The sequence below is a fragment of the Sminthopsis crassicaudata genome, chromosome 4, assembly GCF_048593235.1.
Source record: "Sminthopsis crassicaudata isolate SCR6 chromosome 4, ASM4859323v1, whole genome shotgun sequence".
In the NCBI taxonomy this organism is placed as follows: Eukaryota; Metazoa; Chordata; class Mammalia; order Dasyuromorphia; family Dasyuridae; genus Sminthopsis; species Sminthopsis crassicaudata.
In genome coordinates this window covers 117,057,956-117,076,372 of record NC_133620.1, presented here as the reverse complement: position 1 = coordinate 117,076,372, position 18,417 = coordinate 117,057,956, and the positions used below count along the sequence as shown (strand labels likewise).

At 35.4% G+C, this 18,417-nt stretch overlaps 2 protein-coding genes across 3 annotated transcripts in view; both read left to right on the top strand.

Moving 5' to 3' along the window:
* The window catches only part of BPNT1 (3'(2'), 5'-bisphosphate nucleotidase 1), a 33,064-nt gene continuing 14,647 nt past the window's right edge, over nt 1–18,417 (top strand). The window contains exons 1-4 of one of the 2 annotated variants that reach the window (XM_074309195.1): nt 1–115; nt 5,046–5,173; nt 8,111–8,215; nt 15,900–16,007. In XM_074309195.1, coding sequence (XP_074165296.1) covers nt 115; nt 5,046–5,173; nt 8,111–8,215; nt 15,900–16,007 — 342 coding nt within the window. In that variant the 5' untranslated portion in view covers nt 1–114. Of the gene's footprint in view, nt 116–1,591; nt 1,701–5,045; nt 5,174–8,110; nt 8,216–15,899; nt 16,008–18,417 lie in introns of those variants that run through there. The other variant, XM_074309196.1, reaches the window with a different exon arrangement.
* COMMD5 (COMM domain containing 5) lies at nt 8,942–10,792 on the top strand. Its single transcript, XM_074309197.1, has one exon. The coding sequence runs from the start codon at nt 9,458–9,460 to the stop codon at nt 10,154–10,156; it is 699 nt and encodes a 232-aa protein (XP_074165298.1). The 5' UTR covers nt 8,942–9,457; the 3' UTR covers nt 10,157–10,792.

The following is an 18,417-nucleotide window of genomic DNA, read 5'->3' as shown; positions in this document are numbered from 1 at the left end:
AAAGAATGTACTTACGGAAACAAATGAGGGACTCACCTCTTAAAAATGCGTTGCTTTTTTTTTTTTTTTTTTTAAATCTGCGTCGCATCTAGGAGTGTTTTCAAGTTTATCACAAGTAAGTTCCTTACCTCCTTCCCCTCTGGTCAAACAAGTCCCCGCATATTAAGCAGAGGATTAGAGCAAGTTCAACTGGTTTCACCACCTCGATCTTACTTTCAATTGGTGTCTGAGGGTTTTCAGGTATTCATGTTAATGAAATCAATTTCAAAACTTGCCACCCCCTGGACTCACTCCCACAGCCAATGCGTTAGAAATAGTGTTAACACTTCACGTAGGGCCTAGAATGTTTTGATAGCGAACAGACCTGAGTGCTAGGTCTGATAGTTAAAATCTCAATTACTTCACATAAACATCTAAGATTAAAAAAGGAAACGAAAATACTGAATCGTTTTCTACTATTCTAATAGTATTATAAATTCAACAACTAAGTGTATGGGTCCTGTATTGCATGTTAATAGCATGACAGACTTTCATTTTTCAATTATTGGATCAAAGAACAATTGCTGTCCTAATAGTATGGAAAGAAATTAACATGGTTTGTTTCAAGGTTTAATTGATGCATTAAATTAACAGAAGTGGGGAGAATCACAAAATATTAATCATATGGGGACAAAAGCCATTATTTCTTAGTAAACATAAACAAAGCATTCTGAAGCCAAAAATTTTTAATGTGGAACTCTAACTTTGAGTCTTGATTATTTAAAAGAAAAAGAAAAAAGCGTACTCCTCCAACAATTACTGTAGGCTTTAGTTTTCTTTGGTTTGCTCATCTGTGAAGTGATGATCAAAAGGGATGATGTAAGTGCTTTGCAAACTTTAAGACACTATATAAATATTATTATCCTATTACTATTAGGACGGTGCCATGAATGATCTAGCAAACACATGTCTACTGTGTCTATGCTTTTAGGAAAAATCTTGGATTTCATGGAACATGGTTTGACAACCTATGGCTAAAAGTTAATGGTATTGTCTTACGCCATTTTGTTACACCTTGAAGCTATGATTCTATTTTATGTGCTTGTCATGGCTTCCTGATATCTTACCTGTCATTCAATAAAAGACTGACATTAGATATGACATTTATTAAGCTGTCCCTATAGCCCAAGATTAGATAATAATCCATTTTTTGATCTCTAACTTGGTGTTATCATTAGTATTTCAATATATAAAACCAAATTGCACCCTGCTTTTCTGTTGTTTCCTTGGAAGCTGGGTAAGAGAAAAGGCAACATGCTTTAAATTCCTCCACTATCTTGTCAATTCGGTGTGCTACTTAAAAAGGTGCTTTAAACCCTCGACATATCTCAGCTTTTTTGATTTGACTCAATTCCCCTCGCCCCCTTAAGTATTGTGTTAACGTATGGCATCAGTAATAACACACAGTACCAGGAACTTATAATGATTTTTAAAGTACAGCCGCTATTTGATATTCAGCATCTACGGAGTGAAGTTTTGGTTCTTTTCTGTGTTTTGAGTCAGGCAAGAATTTCGAAAGATAGGGCTCTAGGACCCAGAGGGTTTTATAGAAATCCAAGGGAGGAAACACTGATTGAATTGTAGTTTGGGCTGTTCTTAAGGACCTGGATTATTTCCTGGTAGCTGGTTTTGTTCTTCACGTGCTACTGCTACAAAAAGAGGTATTTCTCATTCGGAGCTATAATCATTTATTTAGAATCTTTGGCAAGTATCAGGATGAGGGGGGAAATTAGGAGTCAAAAAGGAGCCCTCAATTATCCAGATCAATCCCATTTTCTCTCAACAAATAAGCCAAGATTTGTTTGTTTTGGGAAAAGATGGGGAAAAGGGTCAAATTTTTCATGATTACATTTAAGTTATTTATTTCAGTTAGAACTAAAAAAAATGTATGAGGCCAAAGTGGAGATTGTTGATTATTTGCAGCCAACCCATGAAGGATTTAAGCATCCTTTCATGACAAATTGTATTTGCCTTCTTCCTTGTTTCTTCTAATTGTGTAAGTTAATATTATTTTGACAGGTTGCTCAATTGTATGATGGTGGGGAAAGAAAGGAAAATCATTTAAAATGTTTTCTTTGGAATAAATATAGTTTTACAAACCTGTGGAAAGGTGTGGAAACCTCCGGTGAAGTCTGGTGTGGTTTAAAGGTTAATTGGTTTAAAGGTTAACGAGTTCAAAGGTATTGGTATTTGTTAAAGTTAACAATATAATGAAGCAAATTATCTGCCTTTAACAAATAGAAATGTTAAATGAAATAAGGACAAAATAGCAGCAGGCATTTAAAAATTCTGAGTGTTGCAAATCAGGGTTGCAAATTAGAGATAAGATGACTTTTATGAAAATCAGACTCTTGGTTTGTATAAACAGAAATATGAAGGCAAGTCATATTCATGCACTTTCTCCGGTTTCCAGTTATTAAATGATTTCTAAATTAGTAATAGCTATAACATCTCTTCTAAACATTATGCTTTATGTGCTGTGTACTGTAAAAGAAAAAGGAGAAGCTATTGATTGTTTTTGAAATTTAAATAAAGTGAACAGGAACAGAATTACACATTGTTCCTATCTTTTTTTTGTCTTTAAGAAGGCTTTCAAGCACTTCATGTTTTATAGATTTCACAATTCTATAGAGAATACAGAAAATGCTTTGTAAACACAACAAGGTAGAGTAGTAGGAAATTTTATTTGGAATAAGGAATATTTCGTACATATGGGTCACATTACCACCTCATTCTTTTCATCTGTAGAATAAAAGGTTTGAACCTGACTGAAGATTCCTTCTAGCTCTAAGTTGTATGATCCTGTAACATTAAACTATTTAACCATGAACTATCAAAAGCATGATTATTGATTTTCCTTATTTTATTGCTGAAAAAACTAAAGCACCAAGAAAATTAATTCTTTTGCTGGAGGTCTCTCTCCTTGTGGGAAGACAAGAATTCAATTCTGCAATCATGCTCAATTCTGATGTGTGTCTGCTCCATTGTCATGATGATGAAAAGAGAATAATGAAGCTAGAATTAGAAGATTCAATTTAATAAATATATTTGTGTGTGTTTTTGTATAGAGAGACTTCTCTTTGCTTTGAAGCTAATCAAATTTCTTTCTGAAAGACATACATACTTTCTTAGAAACTGTTTATTTCTTTCTTCTGGGCCACCCCCTAATTGTCCCTCCAGTGACTTCCTAATGGAAAAACCATCTAATTTCCCCAAAGACTTTTAACTTCTCTTTAATTTTCATATTGTTATTTTACTTCACTGTGGCCATATGTGACGGGTGGTGGTGGAGGAAAGGAAGCTGCATAATGCTATAGAAGGAGCCCTGGCTTTGAAGTCAGAAGATCTAGTCTTGAATCCTTTTCCTGTGTGTTTTCAAACTGTGATCTTAGACAAATTAATTCATTTTTTCTGGATTTAATTTTCTTATTCCAAAATGAGTAGGCTGGTTTGGATAATCTTTGAAGCATCTGTGAGCTGTGGAACTCTATTACTATTTGTGACCCATGCATTCATATCCTTTAAAAGATAATTTTAACTTAATCTTAGATTCCCGTTATTCCCAGTAAAGCATAATAAAGTAGGACAGCTAGGTGGCACAGTGGACAGGATGCTGGGCATGAAGTCAAGAAGCCTAGAACTAGAATTTTTCTACTAAATCACAAAGGTTTTTATTGGTAGAAGGAGATAACAGTCTGGGAGTTTCCTGTACTTAAAAAATTGCATGCTGTTTATATTTGTAGGTATTATCTTAGTATCATTACCATGAATCCATATTGAAATAATTGTTCTCATAAAATCATGATTTCTTTTAAAAACACAAATAGCAAGTGAGTGAACCTTGAAAGATGTATTAGATTCCAAAGCAGCAATAACTTGACTTTGAGAAAAGCTTTATTAGTCATCTTCCACTAAAGTCTCATTTGGGTGCCTCATTTTAATATGAAGGTGGATCGTGAAGGTGATTGCTAAGTCAACATAAAGCACAAACTCTGACACATCTAAATGCTTCAGTTCTAGGCCTTAAAATGGATTGAGTATCCGTTATCTAAGAACCATCCTACTTAAATTAGAAAAAGTTCATTAAGGTCTATCACTTATTGCAAGGAGAACTTTGGGCAAATACTGCCTTAACTTAATCTTATTTAATATTGTTTCCTCATCTTTCAAAAGAGGGAATTGGATATATGGTTTCTAATAATCTTGCCCTAACATCCTTATAATCACCAGAAGGTTGAAAACCACATAATAAACTTTCTTTGACTCTGGCTTCCTTCAAGGCTCAGTTAAAATTTTGCTTTTCTGCAGGAAACCTTTCCCAGTTATCCTTAATAGTGCCTTCCTTCTAAAAGTGCCTCCAATTTATCCTGTCTGGATTTCATTTAGACTGTGAGCTCCTCCAGATACAATGAGTTGCCTTTCTTTGACTCTCTCCTGGATTAGCACAGTGCCTGATATATAGTAGGTACTTAATAAATAATTAATCAATATTTAATAAATTAATTTATGTAATATGAATAAATTAATAATTAATAAACAGTAAACACCTATAGTCTTGGTTAGGAACTGAGGGCAATAAACAACTAAGGCACTGAAAGATTAACATGTATATGAAATTGGACTTGTCTAAGGTTATACACAGTTAATAAGTATGACAGAGAAGGGAGTGGAACCCCTCTTCCTATTGCTATACTCAAGTATTCAAGTAAAAGTAAGTTTAAAGTACAAAAACACAAGTGAGTAAAATAAAGAAAAAATACAAGTGAGTTAAGTAGAAAACAAAATTGCTTGGATTCATTTTGGGGTTACTAAAATTATATAATATATAATTTATTAGTATAGAAATATTTTTGTTGCAAAATATTAGGGATAGTAGTTTCTGGCAGCACTCATACTATATGAATTTAATTCAATTTTGCTGCCTTTATGCAAATATAGGAATAAATTAAGTTGGTAGTTTTTATTGCCTTGGTATATTTAGAGTGTTTCTTTTGACTTCTTTCCAGTGTTAATCATGGCTTCCAGTCCAACTATCCTGATTCGTTTGGTTGCTTCAGCATATTCTATTGCTCAGAAAGCTGGAATGATAGTCAGAAATGTGATGGCTGGGGGTGATCTTGGAATCGTTGAGAAGGTATTAAGTCACATCTCATTTCATACTAATTTTATGTATACTTAGGTGCAGTTCAATAATCAATTCTGACAGTCTAATGGTCAAAAATAGCATGTTTTTCATTGGGAAAGTATAAAAGCTTTGTGCCATATGTATGAGGCAGTAATAGTGGTTAACATTTTATAGAGTGCTTTATTCCCAAAACACTTCACATATATTCTATCATTTGACTTTTATAGAAGGAATAAGTAGAAGTTTCAAGCTTTATGTGTGACTTACTTAAGTCTTGGTTGTGAACAATATTTAGAAGAACATTACCTGTGTTCAAACCCTGCTTCTGACACTCACTATCTTTTCATTCTCAGACACTTAAGCTCCTTGGGTTTCAGTTTCTCATTTCTCTAAATGAGGAAGCTGGAATAGTTGGCCTGTGAAGTCTATTCCAACTCCAGATATATGATTCCATGATTTTTAGAGCTAGGCTTCTAGTTAGACCAGCTATTTTATTTCTTACATAATCCTTGGTATGATGATTTTAATAAAATGTGATGTTACCAAGTATTTATTTATCTGAAGTTTCATTGGAGACCAATTAAGGAGTCTTGATGATATAGTGTAATCCACAATCCTCACACAATATTTTTCTCTCTAATACAAGAGTTACAAGTTGGGATAATAGTGATAGTAACTATTACTATGTATATATTTCAAGTTTTTAAATATTCTCGAATTTCCTTCATCTTTATCTGGGCTTAATAATATTATATCACTGTATAGAAACTGGTTTTTTGCCTTTATTTGTATCCCTAATTCAGCACAGTGCCTGGCATATAGTAAACATTTAATGGATGCTAGTTGACTTACTAACTGATAGAGTAAGGCACAACTAATGCTTTGCTCAGTCTTTAATAAATATAGCATTTCCTTAAACTATAGTAAACTTGAGAACTGTATCATATCATTGTGTAAGCAAATTATGGAATGGAAGTTAATCATTAACATTTTACTGATTTGGAAAAAAGACAAGAAATGTATAGATTCATAGTAGATAAACTCATAGTACAAATTCTACTAACAATCAAACCAATCCTGTTGGAAGGCTGGACTGTAGTAACTCAGGTAATATTTTAAAGAGTAACTTAGAAGACCCACTGCGGGAAAACTGTCAACTGAGAATAATAGAAAAAGAAAAAAACTTATAGATCTTTGTAGTATATTCTGGAAAATGAATTAAAGTTAAAAATGAAAAACATTAATATCATTTGCTGAAGTCAAACTATTAAAAATACATGAAAATAAGACTTAAATTGAGTGGGAATAGAATTTTTAATGACAATTTATGGAGAAAAATAATCAATAAATGTTATTCAACTTGGTCCTTTTAAAAATAGGACCCAAAAGGTTTTATTCCAGTAAATTAGTGTATGTAATGTGCATTATGTGTGTCATCCTGCTTGATGTAATTACCGATTTATTTACTGTGCTGCAGAAGTAAGGTGGTTTTCCTGCTAGAACAGACCAAAAAAAAAAAATGAAAGGACTTAAAAATTAATTGTTATCAAAAGACTCCATGGAACTCAGCAGGTTTGGGGAGTAAGGCCAGGAAAAGCTGTCACTGCCCATTGTTTATCTAGTTGAAAAATGGTCCACAAGACTTATCCACTCACTACTCAGCTAGAAAAGAGTTAAAGGAATGGGGAAATTAGAAGGGGCCAGATTGTGATTAAATGTCAAGAGAGGATTTTCTGTTTGATCCAGGAGGTAATAAGGAAGAATTGGAGTTAATTTACTAGAAGGGTGACATGATGAGACCTACAGTTACAAAAAAAAAAAAAAAAAAAAACCACCAAAAATCCTAGCTGAATAATGTGTGGATAAGAATAGGGAGAAACCTGAAGTAGAGAAAGCAGTTAATAAGCTTCAAGAAACTGAGCATGAGGCTGTGAGACCTATACAAGGACAGTAGCTTTGCAAGTAGAGAGAAAGAGACATGTTTGAGAGATGATGTTAAGGTTAAAAAAAACAACAATAACAAAAAGAAAACAAGATTTGGCAACAGAATGATTTGATATGTGGCATGAATATGAAAAGTATAGTGAAAAACTCATAAGATTATCTGGGACAGAGTAAGGTTAGAAGAGGACACCTGCAGTAGGACACCCCCAGCAAAGGAGGATCAGAAGAGTGGCCAAGCCAGCATGAGAGAACCAGTAAGTCAGTCATGAAAACTTAGATAAGAGTACTCAAAAGGAGAAGGAAAGGTACTAATGCTGCTCCTTCTGATCCAAGTTCTTGTCCCCTGCACCTGAACTGTCCAAACCTCTGAAAGTATTCCATCCTTGGGTCATATTATTATTGCCTTTGAAAAACTCTAAAATTTTTACTTAATGATGAATAATCTACATCCTAGTGATTCTGTACTCCTTTAGATCATCATCTATGCTCTATTTTTTCCTCTACTGCCTGATTCCCTATTTCTTGTTCCCATCCCTTACAAACTGAGGATACAGATAAGAAAAGACTCTCTGCCCTCAAGAAGCTTACTATCTAACCAGAGTAGTCAGTTACCAAAAAAAAAAAAAAAAAAAAAAAAAGGGGGGGGGGAGGAGAGGGACTAAAGAGGAGCAGAGATTTCCTTGGAGATAGTTTCCATCACGAGAAAGTTCAAGCCAACATTGGTTGATTATCAGGAATATTGCAGAAGAGATTTCATATTGGGAATAGATGTTTGACTAGATGAAATGTAAGTTTCTTTGAAGCTCTATGATTATCTAAATATATAATTATGAAACAAAATGGGAAAGCTGGGAAAATCAGGGATAGTTCAAGTAGAGAGAAATTTTGGGAATTTGTAGGGTGGTTTCAAAAATAGAAACTGTGTACTACTATAGGATGTAGACTAAAGACTGCTCACAGTAGAGATAATTTTTTCATAATAATTTTCATCTTTTGTTGTAGACATCCTCGATAGATCTACAAACCAAAGCTGATCGATTGGTGCAGATGAGTATATGTTCTTCATTGGCACAGAAATTCCCCAAACTAACAATAATAGGAGAAGAGGTAAAAGTTTTCTGGTGACAAAATTTGTCTTCTCTTTTGTTGATTTTAAATTTAATTACTGTCATTTGAAAATTTAACTAGTTATAATACTTAGTAAGTAGGGCCTTGGATGCTCATTATTTTAAGACAATGATATTCAGATTTCATATAGTAAATACTTGCCTTTCTTAAAAAACAAAATATTTTCATATTTCAATTTTTCATAAAATAATCCATGGATTACCTTTACCTTATATTTTATTCAAACAAAGTTAAGAAAATACTACAATTTTATAGCAACAAATCCTAACTACTAATAATAAATTTTATTTAAATCATCTCAAATTATTATGAATAATCATAATAATATTATTATTGTGCTGGGTACACTTTTTTATGATACATTTTCTTAAAATACAGTATCATTGATATTGTTACTCATTGTTTTTTGGGTTCCAGCTAGGTGACTCTCTGGTCCTGAATCAGGGCTTGAGTTCAAATGCAGTTTCATACACTTACTAGCAATGGGACCCTAAGCAAGGCGCTTAACTTGTTTTTTTCGATTTATTCAGCAGTAAAATGGAAATAATAATGGGGCAGTAACCTCCCAGGGTTGTTGTGAGGATCAAATGATTTAATTATAAAGCATAGCACATGCTACATAGTAGGCAGTATTGACTTATTATTTATCAAAGAATAATCAAGCCCAATTTTACACAGATGTTATTAACATCAGCAAAATGTTTTCAGCTTTTTATTTTCAAAATTTTCAACATTCTTTTGCAAAACTATGTTCCAATTTTTTTCTCCTTCTAGACAGCAAGTAATGCAGCATGTTAAAAGTTTTCTATACATATTCTTTGCAATTCTAGTATACATATTTCCACAGTTATCAAGTAGCATTTTTTTATTTGATAAACCACAGCTCTTTAATTGCTTAGAGTCCAAAAAAGATTTTTTAGTCTGCCGGCGTATTTAGTGCCTTACCCTGGAGTTTGGGGGAGGGGGGCGGCTCGGTCTCGGAGTCTGAGGAGATCGCGTGATTGGCGGCCGGCTCTATCCGGGACTTACGTGCACTCTACCCTCCGCCCGCTAGGGGGTTGCAGGCTGACTGCAGCTACCTCTCCTCCCAGCTCCGGGAAAGCGGCTTCCCGGGCTTCCGGACGCTGCTGGCGCCGGTTCCTCCCTCCCCTCCCGCCCCGCTCGGTCCCCTACTTCCCGCATTTTGGTGCTCCGCTCTTTTCACCGCAAACTGCGACCGCTATGTCAGCGGCAGGGGCGGCTGCCGGCCGCGGCCTGAAGCCGGCGGCTCCCTATCTGCCCCCAGCTGGGGACGGGCCCGGCAGCCGAGGGAGTTTCCTGGGCCCCCGTCCCCCGGCAGCTGTGGAAGCCATGGCCCGGCAGTTGTCGGGCCTGGACAAGGACCTGTTCCGGCAGCTGCTGAAGGTGGTGGTGAGCGCCCTGCAGGGCGAGGACTGCCGGGAGGAGACCCGGAGTCTCGTGGACTCGTCGCCTCTGTCCGAGGCGCAGCTGCGCGTGCTGGTGGCGGGCATGTACGCGCTGCTGCGGGAGGCCCTGCGGCTGCCGGCCTCCGCCCTCAAGCCCGACGTGTTCCGGGAAGATCTGCAGCAGCTCCAGGTGCCCGACGAGTTTGTGGCGGATTTTGCCAGCGTGGTCTTCGGCAGCCGGCGCCCGGGCCTGGACGGACTGGCCCGCGACCGGGGCGCTCGGCTGCCCACGGTGGAGGACTTCAGGTGGAGGGTGGACGTGGCCATCTCCACCAGCTCGCTGGCCCGCTCCCTGCAGCCGTCCATCCTGATGCAGCTGAGGCTCTCGGACGGGGCGGCTCATCGCTTTGAAGTGCCGGTGGCCAAGTTCCAGGAACTAAGGTACAACGTGGCCTTGATCCTGAAAGAAATGAATGACCTGGAAAAGAGATGCAGTCTTAAAATCCAGGACTGACGCTCGCCTGCCTGACGGCCGCCCCAAAAGGCCTCCTTCGTGGCAACCGCAGCCGGAATCATGAAGCATTACTCCATCCCGTGCCAGTTCTTTTAGTGTACTGTAAACATTTTTCAATTAAAATATTGGTTGAGAAAAACAGCCTTAAGTTGGGGGGGGTTCCTAAAAAATTCTTATGAAGATAAATAACATTTATGTTTGAAACCAGTTTTGTATGTTTCATAAGGAAACACTTAAAAATCATTAATAAAGACTAATGAGTTTGTGAAGAAAAAGATGAGCCATCCCAAGACTGGTGTATCAGCGGTTCTTATTAAGATGATGAACCAACGTGTCACTTTGTCTTTTGTCAGCGTGTTCCTTGTCTAGGCGTATTGAGAAATCTGTGCGAATGTCTTTAAAATAAGAATTGCTTTTGTAGACTAGTTAAGTGATTAATAATAAGTAGCTCCGTTTCTAATTCATTTTTAGGGCAGTTATTTTAAAAATTGGGAAATGTAAAAAATTTTGTGAAATTTTAGCTCCAAATTTTTTTTAAAGAGTAGGAACTTCATCTTTTTCTTGACTGGTATATTAACTTCAGGACATTGTGTTGATTTATTCATTCCAACAAATATAAAAGCTTCAAGAGAAAAACATTTTTGTAAGATGAATTTACTTGCATTTTGTCTTGCTGGTGCCAGAGGGTTTGACGGTACTATAGAATGGAGGACATCAAAATTTTTTGGGCCTGGGACAAATTGCATGTTGGTTGAACATTTACAAAAAAAATTTATTAGCTGATTTATTTTTTTCTTAATTCTTTTTATTTTTCAAAATACATGCAAAGATAGTTTTCAGCATTCACCTTTGCAAAACCTTGTATTCCAAATTATTCTCCCTCCCATAGACATGTGAACATTTTCATGAAAAAAAAAAAAAAAAACTTTTCCAAAACAAAAAAAAAATTAAGTGAAGAATATTACATATGTTTGCAAATTTCCTTAATACCTAGTTTAATGCAAGACATCTGGAGTCTTAATCTGCTTCAGCATTCAAGCTATTGTAATATGTTTTAGATGGAAGTATATGAAGAAAATCTAGCGTCACACATGTGTAGTTGAGAAAGAAAAGTGACTTAATAAGTAAAAATTTTACTGTGAAAGTATTTTTAACCACATGGATTCCCTGAACAGGTTTCAGGAACCCCCATAAATCAGTATGTCCCATTGATAAGCACTTCTATACAAATACCTTATTCTTAACCCTTAAATTTTTATATAATTTCCTAAAGAATCTTTTTTTCAAGACTTAGTCTTTTACTCTTGTAATTTAAAAAGTGAGCTACACCTTCATATTTCTCAATACAAGTGATTATGAAACATGTAATAAGTTCTGACTGCATGAGGACATCTTTAACTTCTACTTTTAGACTAGTATAGTGGGAAAAGCCCATAATTTGCAGTGATAGGAATGGATTTAATTTGTCACCTTGCCACCTAATACTGGGCAGGAGGGTTGAATTAGGTGACCTTCAAAGATCTTTTTGGCTGTGGCTCTTATATATGACCATTTCTATATCCAGACATCATTAGAGCTGTACTGACCGAGTATAGTTACCTCATATTTTATCATTTTTGTTTAAAAGTATCAGAAAAATTCTTTTTTATGTGTCATTATCAATGATTTTGCAAAATAACATTTTCCCTAGCATTGATTTCATCAATATATTATACATAATCAAGTCAGTATTCTTAATTATGCATAATTTCATCTCCTTAAAATACAAAATTAAAAGATTTCAGTTTCTCATTTGATTACTGAGCTTGAGAAATCTCTACTCACTATCATGTGCAATCTGTGCTCAAAGGATGAAACAATGTCTTTTGAAGGAGTTGGGTGGAGATGACCCAAGTATATGTGCCAGTACATGTGTAATAAAGAAGCAAAGTATAACTATAGTTTGGTATTAAAAGAACTAGTGTTCCTGAGAATCTGGAAGGGCATGTGTAAGTGGTGCAGTATTGCGCTAAGTTTGTAGTTAGGAATACTGGAGTTTAAATCCTACCTCTGATGCTAAGTGCCCCAGGGCAAGGCAATAACCTTTATATGCCTCAGTTTCCTCATCTATAAAATAGAGATAATAATAGAATCTATTTCAGAGAATTCTTCTGGTTTTTCAAATGAGATAATATTTGTAAAGCACTTAGTACAGTGATTAGCATGTAGTAGGTAAAGGAAGAAGGAATTTTGTGGACACAGGTTTTAAAAGTATGTTCATCAGGGGCAACAAATGGATTGTAAATGAAGTCAGATTTGTTTGGAGGCATAATTTATGAATTTCATTCATATCAATAGCATCAAGTGATACCAAATTTCTATTTAAAAAGGTTTTTTTACATTTAGCAATTTTGTTAGCATTGACATACAATGTAAATATTTTTTTTTTGCTGTTACAAACAATTTTTAAAAATGTTTTTCCTTATTAAGAATATTTTCTCTGGAAAAGTTTTCTTGCCTTGTCAACGTATTGTATATGCATACTTTCAAGCTATTTTAACTAATTAGATTCCGTACTTGGAAGTTAAAATATTAGCAGACGATATTGTCTTTTCAGCAGTAACAGTTCTTTTGAATCTTTATAATCAGTACAGTGAATCATATATTTTGGATTTGGGCTTCTTGCTTTCCCCCATTTTATTAATTAATTTAAATTTAATTAAAGCTATCTCCATTGTTTTTATTAGATTTTCTGCTATTTGGGGGGTTTTAGTTTCAAAACAATTGTTTTCTATCATGAATGGCTTTTTATTTATTTATATAAAAATTAGAGACAGCAAAAAATGTAAGACATTTAAATTTATTGCAAATTTCTTACTAACCATTCTAAAGTTTTTTTTTTTTTTTGGTTTTTTGAAATTGCAGATTTTTAGACCAATTTATATCATCATTAAACTGATGTTAAAAATATAATAGATATAGTACTTTTAACTTACACAAAAGACAGTTTAATTTCAAACTTAAACAGGTATTCAGATATCACTAGCAGCTTGTTATGGTGACAGATTATGCTGAGATCACTCTCCAATACCAACTTTGACTTTGTGCATGGTACATTAAATAATTGCTACATTTCATTCATTGCCAATTGGACAAAATTTTCTGTGATATTATTTCTTTTATTAACTTTGATTTGAACTTTTTCAATTTTTAAAATTTAATTACTTGTGTGCTAAGTAATTAAATAAAATTAAATAATTTTGGTCAGTGCTTCATCCCCATACCCAGGTCTTGCACTGCGACAGAGTGCAGTTTGAAAAACTTTACATTTAGCTGTAGTATATCAACATATATTTAGAATGGAATCAACCTCATTCCTACCTCCTTATTTTACAGAGGAGGAAACTGAGATGCAGAGATATTTAATGATTTACTTAAAATTACATAGGTAATAAGTAGCAAGAAATGGGACTTGAACTCAAACCCTCTGGCTCCAAGTCTAGCAATCTTTATACCCACCATATTTCCTTCTAACTTAGAGGAAAAGTATGGTATTATGAAGCATTAGATTTGTTTAAATTCTGCCATAGGACTATCCCGTGGCTGAGATCACAGGGACTGGCAACCTCTCTTACTCCTTTATTCTGCTACATGATTTTTATGTAGGGTTCAATGATAGAAGTGCCCTATTCTAAAAAGCAATTATACTCTAATTCTTTGATTTGATAATAACTTGCCACCATCGATGTTCCTCTAACAAATTTAAGTCTTGTCTAAGATTTCCCCAGAAAGTAGGGAGTTAGAGAGAAAAGGGGGGGGGGGGGGATATTGTACTCTTTATTAGGCACAAATTTTTCAGAAACAATTTTCATTAATTTGGCTATTTTAAATTCAGGCCATATCATTGAGGGAGAAATGTCCAAACTGCCAGAGTCCCTTATGCCCTCATACATCTCATTTTGAATTTTGAAGTAATAGGATTCTCGAACAGATAGGCCTCCTGAAAAGCTAACTTAGCCTCAGGAAAGGAGACAAGACTAGGAAAGAGACAATAAAGGATTTGGACCTTAATACCTGGCTGCACTTATGGTGATTACTGAACTGAAAGGAAGGCTGCCTCCAGAGACTTCAAGAAAACCTCAACTGAGAATATTACATTTTAGAGAAAAATATTACATTGAACAATGAGATTTCATATGATAAAACTGTCACATTGTTCAGGTTAACATTTTGTTTCATCAAATAGAACAATGATTACCTTAGGCCCTTATCTTTGAAGAACCAGCTTCCCCAGACATCTCAATTCTTCCCTGCCTATTTCCTTCAAGGGTTCTTTTCATTCACTTAGAATGAACTCAGTGTTCCTAATTTGTTAAATTGAATCACCTAAGGACTCTTGTCCTGTAGCCTCTAGAACTACCTTATCTTAGAGGTCATGTGCTAATTGCTTAATTATGTAGCATGTTTTGTTCAGTCCTTTTCAGTCTTATCTGATTCTCTGACTCCATTTGGGTTTTCCTTAACTGAGATAATGGAATGGTTTGCCATTTCCTTCTTCAGTTCTCAGGAATTGAGGCAGACAGGGATAAGTGACTTGCTTAGGGTGACCTAGCTAGTAAGTGTCTGAGGTCACATTTGAACTCAGCATGAGTCTTCCAGACTCCAGAGCCAGCACTTCGTGCACTATGGCACTCCCCAGCTGCCCTAGCTATTGTTATATCCTCCCCATAGAATGTAAGCTTCCAAAGAGCAGGAACTATTTAACTTTTGTTTTTGTAATCACAGTACCTAGCACAGCGCTTTTGTTAATAGTAGGTATTTAATATTTATTGATTTGAATTGGATGGTGGAAATTTTAAAATATCCAGGCACAGATTTATGTATATTGGTTTTGGGACTACATCCAATCTTTTTTTTTTTTTTTTTCCTTAATTTCTTTTTCTAAAGGTTTTACTTAACTGGAAATAAGGGAACAATATATTAGAGCCCTGGACTTGGAGTCAGGAAGACTCTCTGACATTAGTTGTGTGACTCTGGACCAGTCACTTAATCTTATCTGTCTTTGTTTCTTTTACTGTAATATGTGAGCAATAGTAGCACCTATCTCATAAGTTTGTTGTGAGGTTTAAATGAACTAATACTTGTAAAACCCTTTAGTAGGCATTTAATTAATGCTTGTTTCCTTCCTTTTGTTTCTTCCCTTTTCTGTCACCCTACTTCCCTCCTCCCATCCTTCTTTTCTCCCCTTCCCTTCTTCCTTCCCTTCCTCTTTCCCCTCTTTTCTTCCTTCCTCCCCTTTTACCTTCTCTTCCTCTCTCCCTTTCTTCCTTCCTGTTTCCCCCTTCCTTTCTTCCTCCATCTTTCTTTTCCTTCCTCTCCTTTTTCCTTTTGCTCTTCTACCCTCCTTTCCCTCTCTCCCTGCTCTTCTCTTTCTCTCTTCCTCCCTCCCCTCTTTTTTTAATCCTTCCCTCCCTTTTCCCTTCCTTTCTCCTTTCTTCTTCCCTTCCTTCTTTCCTTTCTTCCAACTTTTCTTCCTTACTTCCTTCTTCTATTTGAGAGTGAAATTGACACATACTAAATAGTGATAATGAACCAGATGTTCCTTACAATATCAGGTTTGTTTGAGGTTTCTTTTGAAGTAATCCCTGCCCCAAATGGTAGGCTGGGTAGAAGTATTGAAATATATGAAACGATTCCCAATGCTGTTGATGTACAATTTCGGTAAAGTGATATTTTTTTTCCAGTGTTCTTTCTTTTGCTTTAGGATCTGCCTGATCAAGAGGTAGATCAAGACTTGATTGAAGATGGTCAATGGGAGGAAATTCTGAAGAAACCATGTCCCACACAATACAGTGCTATCAAAGAGGAAGATGTAAGTTTAATATTTATGATTAACTCAATTTTAGACCAGAGTTTGCCTTCTAAGAAAGACATTAAATTAAAGGAACATTGCAGATATAGTATATAACTATGGCTATTCATGTGGTGCTATTTTTTTTTTTAAAATGTTTATTCAACATTTATAAAAGATGCCTGCAATGAAAATTAAATTCCTTAAGAGCTGAGAAAGTGTAATCAAAAGTTTTTAGACAGGATTTGGAATATAATCATTTGTTGAAGGAATTCCTTTTATTGATGTGAATCTATATAGACTGCCTAATTTACAGTCTCTGAGAGTTGCTTGTCAGAAAATTTTGAAGTGATTGTGGTCACACAGCCACATATGTCAGAGACAGGATGTTACTTTCCTGATTCCTTGTCTCTCTCTCCAAATAATGTAACAATATGTCTAGTCCTTGAACCAGGAGCGATTTTACAGACAGATATAATGCCATTACTTGCCTTTTTATTTTTGATAAAATAATCTCTGGAAATGCCTGAAGCCATGTCTTTATTTAGAGAATTAAGATCACAAAAAACAATTTTAACTAACATCATTCAAAGAGAAGATGAAGTAGAATGTCCTTTTATATCTTCTTGGGAGAAATTAAAAGCTATTCTGATGCCTTTGTGTATCCTCTTATATTAAACCTGTAACCATGAATATATACTGCATTTCTTTCTTTCTTCAAATTGAACTTGTTTATTCATTTGTAAACACATATTCAGTATTACTACCTAGATAGTTTAGCTCAGTAACAGAAATGGATCCTTGCTGGCCACATAATAGCTTAGAAAACATGAATTACTTGTGCTTTTAATTTGTTTTGTTAAACATTCCCCTGCATCTATTGAGATTATCATATAATTTCTGTTGGTTTTGTTATTGATATGATCAATTATGGTAATACTGTTAAACATTTCCCAATTGCATTTAGTCCATTTGCATTGCAGTCTAATCATATTGGGTACAAAGGGCTTTGAATTTGACATCTTTGTTGTTGGATACACAGTGGTAAATATGGTATGCCTCCTAGCCTCAGATATACTATATCCTTTTAAAAAATCTGTCTACTTATATCACTACTGGTAATAATTTCCAGTTTTCAGTGTCCACAACTAGATTTTTAAACTTTGTGGAGAAAGTGATTTTGATTTATTGCCAGTTGTGAGTCTATTCATCTTTCTGTTGTATATAAAAGAAATGAAGCGGCATCATAATAAAACAGATAGTAATATAGAGTCAGAAAATCAATAAATAAATCAACAAGCATTTATTAAGTGCCTGTTATAGATCATCAGGAATTATTCTGGGTACTGGGCATATGAGTACAAAGAATAAAACAATCTTTACTGTCATCAAGCTTATATTGTAATGAAGGAGACAATAAGAACATATAAATGTAAACTGTGGGATGCACAATCCGTGAAAATGCCAGAAGTCAGACCAGCTATTCTGCCTGTCACAAAGATCATGAAAAGTTGAGAGAAAAAAAAGACATAAAGACACTGATGTTCTTCCAAAGTGAAGTCAAATAAAAAGGAGGTAGTTTATCATTGACTGTACCCTTAAATGCTTTCTAACCACAATGTTGCTAAAGAAATACAAATGAAAACAAAAAGTAGATGTCAGTCAGTGTAGGAAGGGACTATGTGAAAGTTGGGTTCAAGGAGAAATTTTAACATTCTCAGATAAACTGTTTCTCCTCCTAATCTGGGCAGGTGGCTTATCGCTCCTGCAGATCCGTTCCCATAACATCTCTGCTCCCAAAACTTCTCAGACTCTGCCAGCCCAAAGTGGGGGGGGGGGGTTGTGCCAGAATGACACAAATTACTGCAAACTGAGTGCAGATTGAGTAGGCCAGAATTGCCTGGGAAAGTACAGCTTAGAAATATAACAAGCTATACACAGACTAGCCAGGTGTGATTACATCACCAGAGCAGTCTGGGAGGTCACATAAACACCATGTATAAAAAGTGATGAAATATAAATTAATAAAAAATATCTAAACCACCAAGATAGTTGATTTTTTTTTCTTTCTTTTTTTGGTGGGAGAGGGCAATTGGACTTAAGTGACTTATAAGGTCTTATAACTAGTAAGTGTTAAGTGTCTGAGGCAAGATTTGAATTCACATTCTTCTGGCTTCAGAGTGGTGTTCTATCCACTGGCTCATCTAGTTGCCTTCAAGGTAATTCATCTTTTTTTTTTTTTTGTGAGTCTGGGGTTAAGTGACTTGCCTAGGGTCACACAGCTAGGAAGTGTTAAGTGTCTGAAACCAGATTTGAACTCTGAGACCAGAGTCTTCCTGAATTCAAGGCTGGTGCTCTATCCACTGCGCCACCTAGCTGCCCCAAGGTAATTCGTCTTAAAGGAAAAAAGGAAGTCTGTGAGATGGCAATA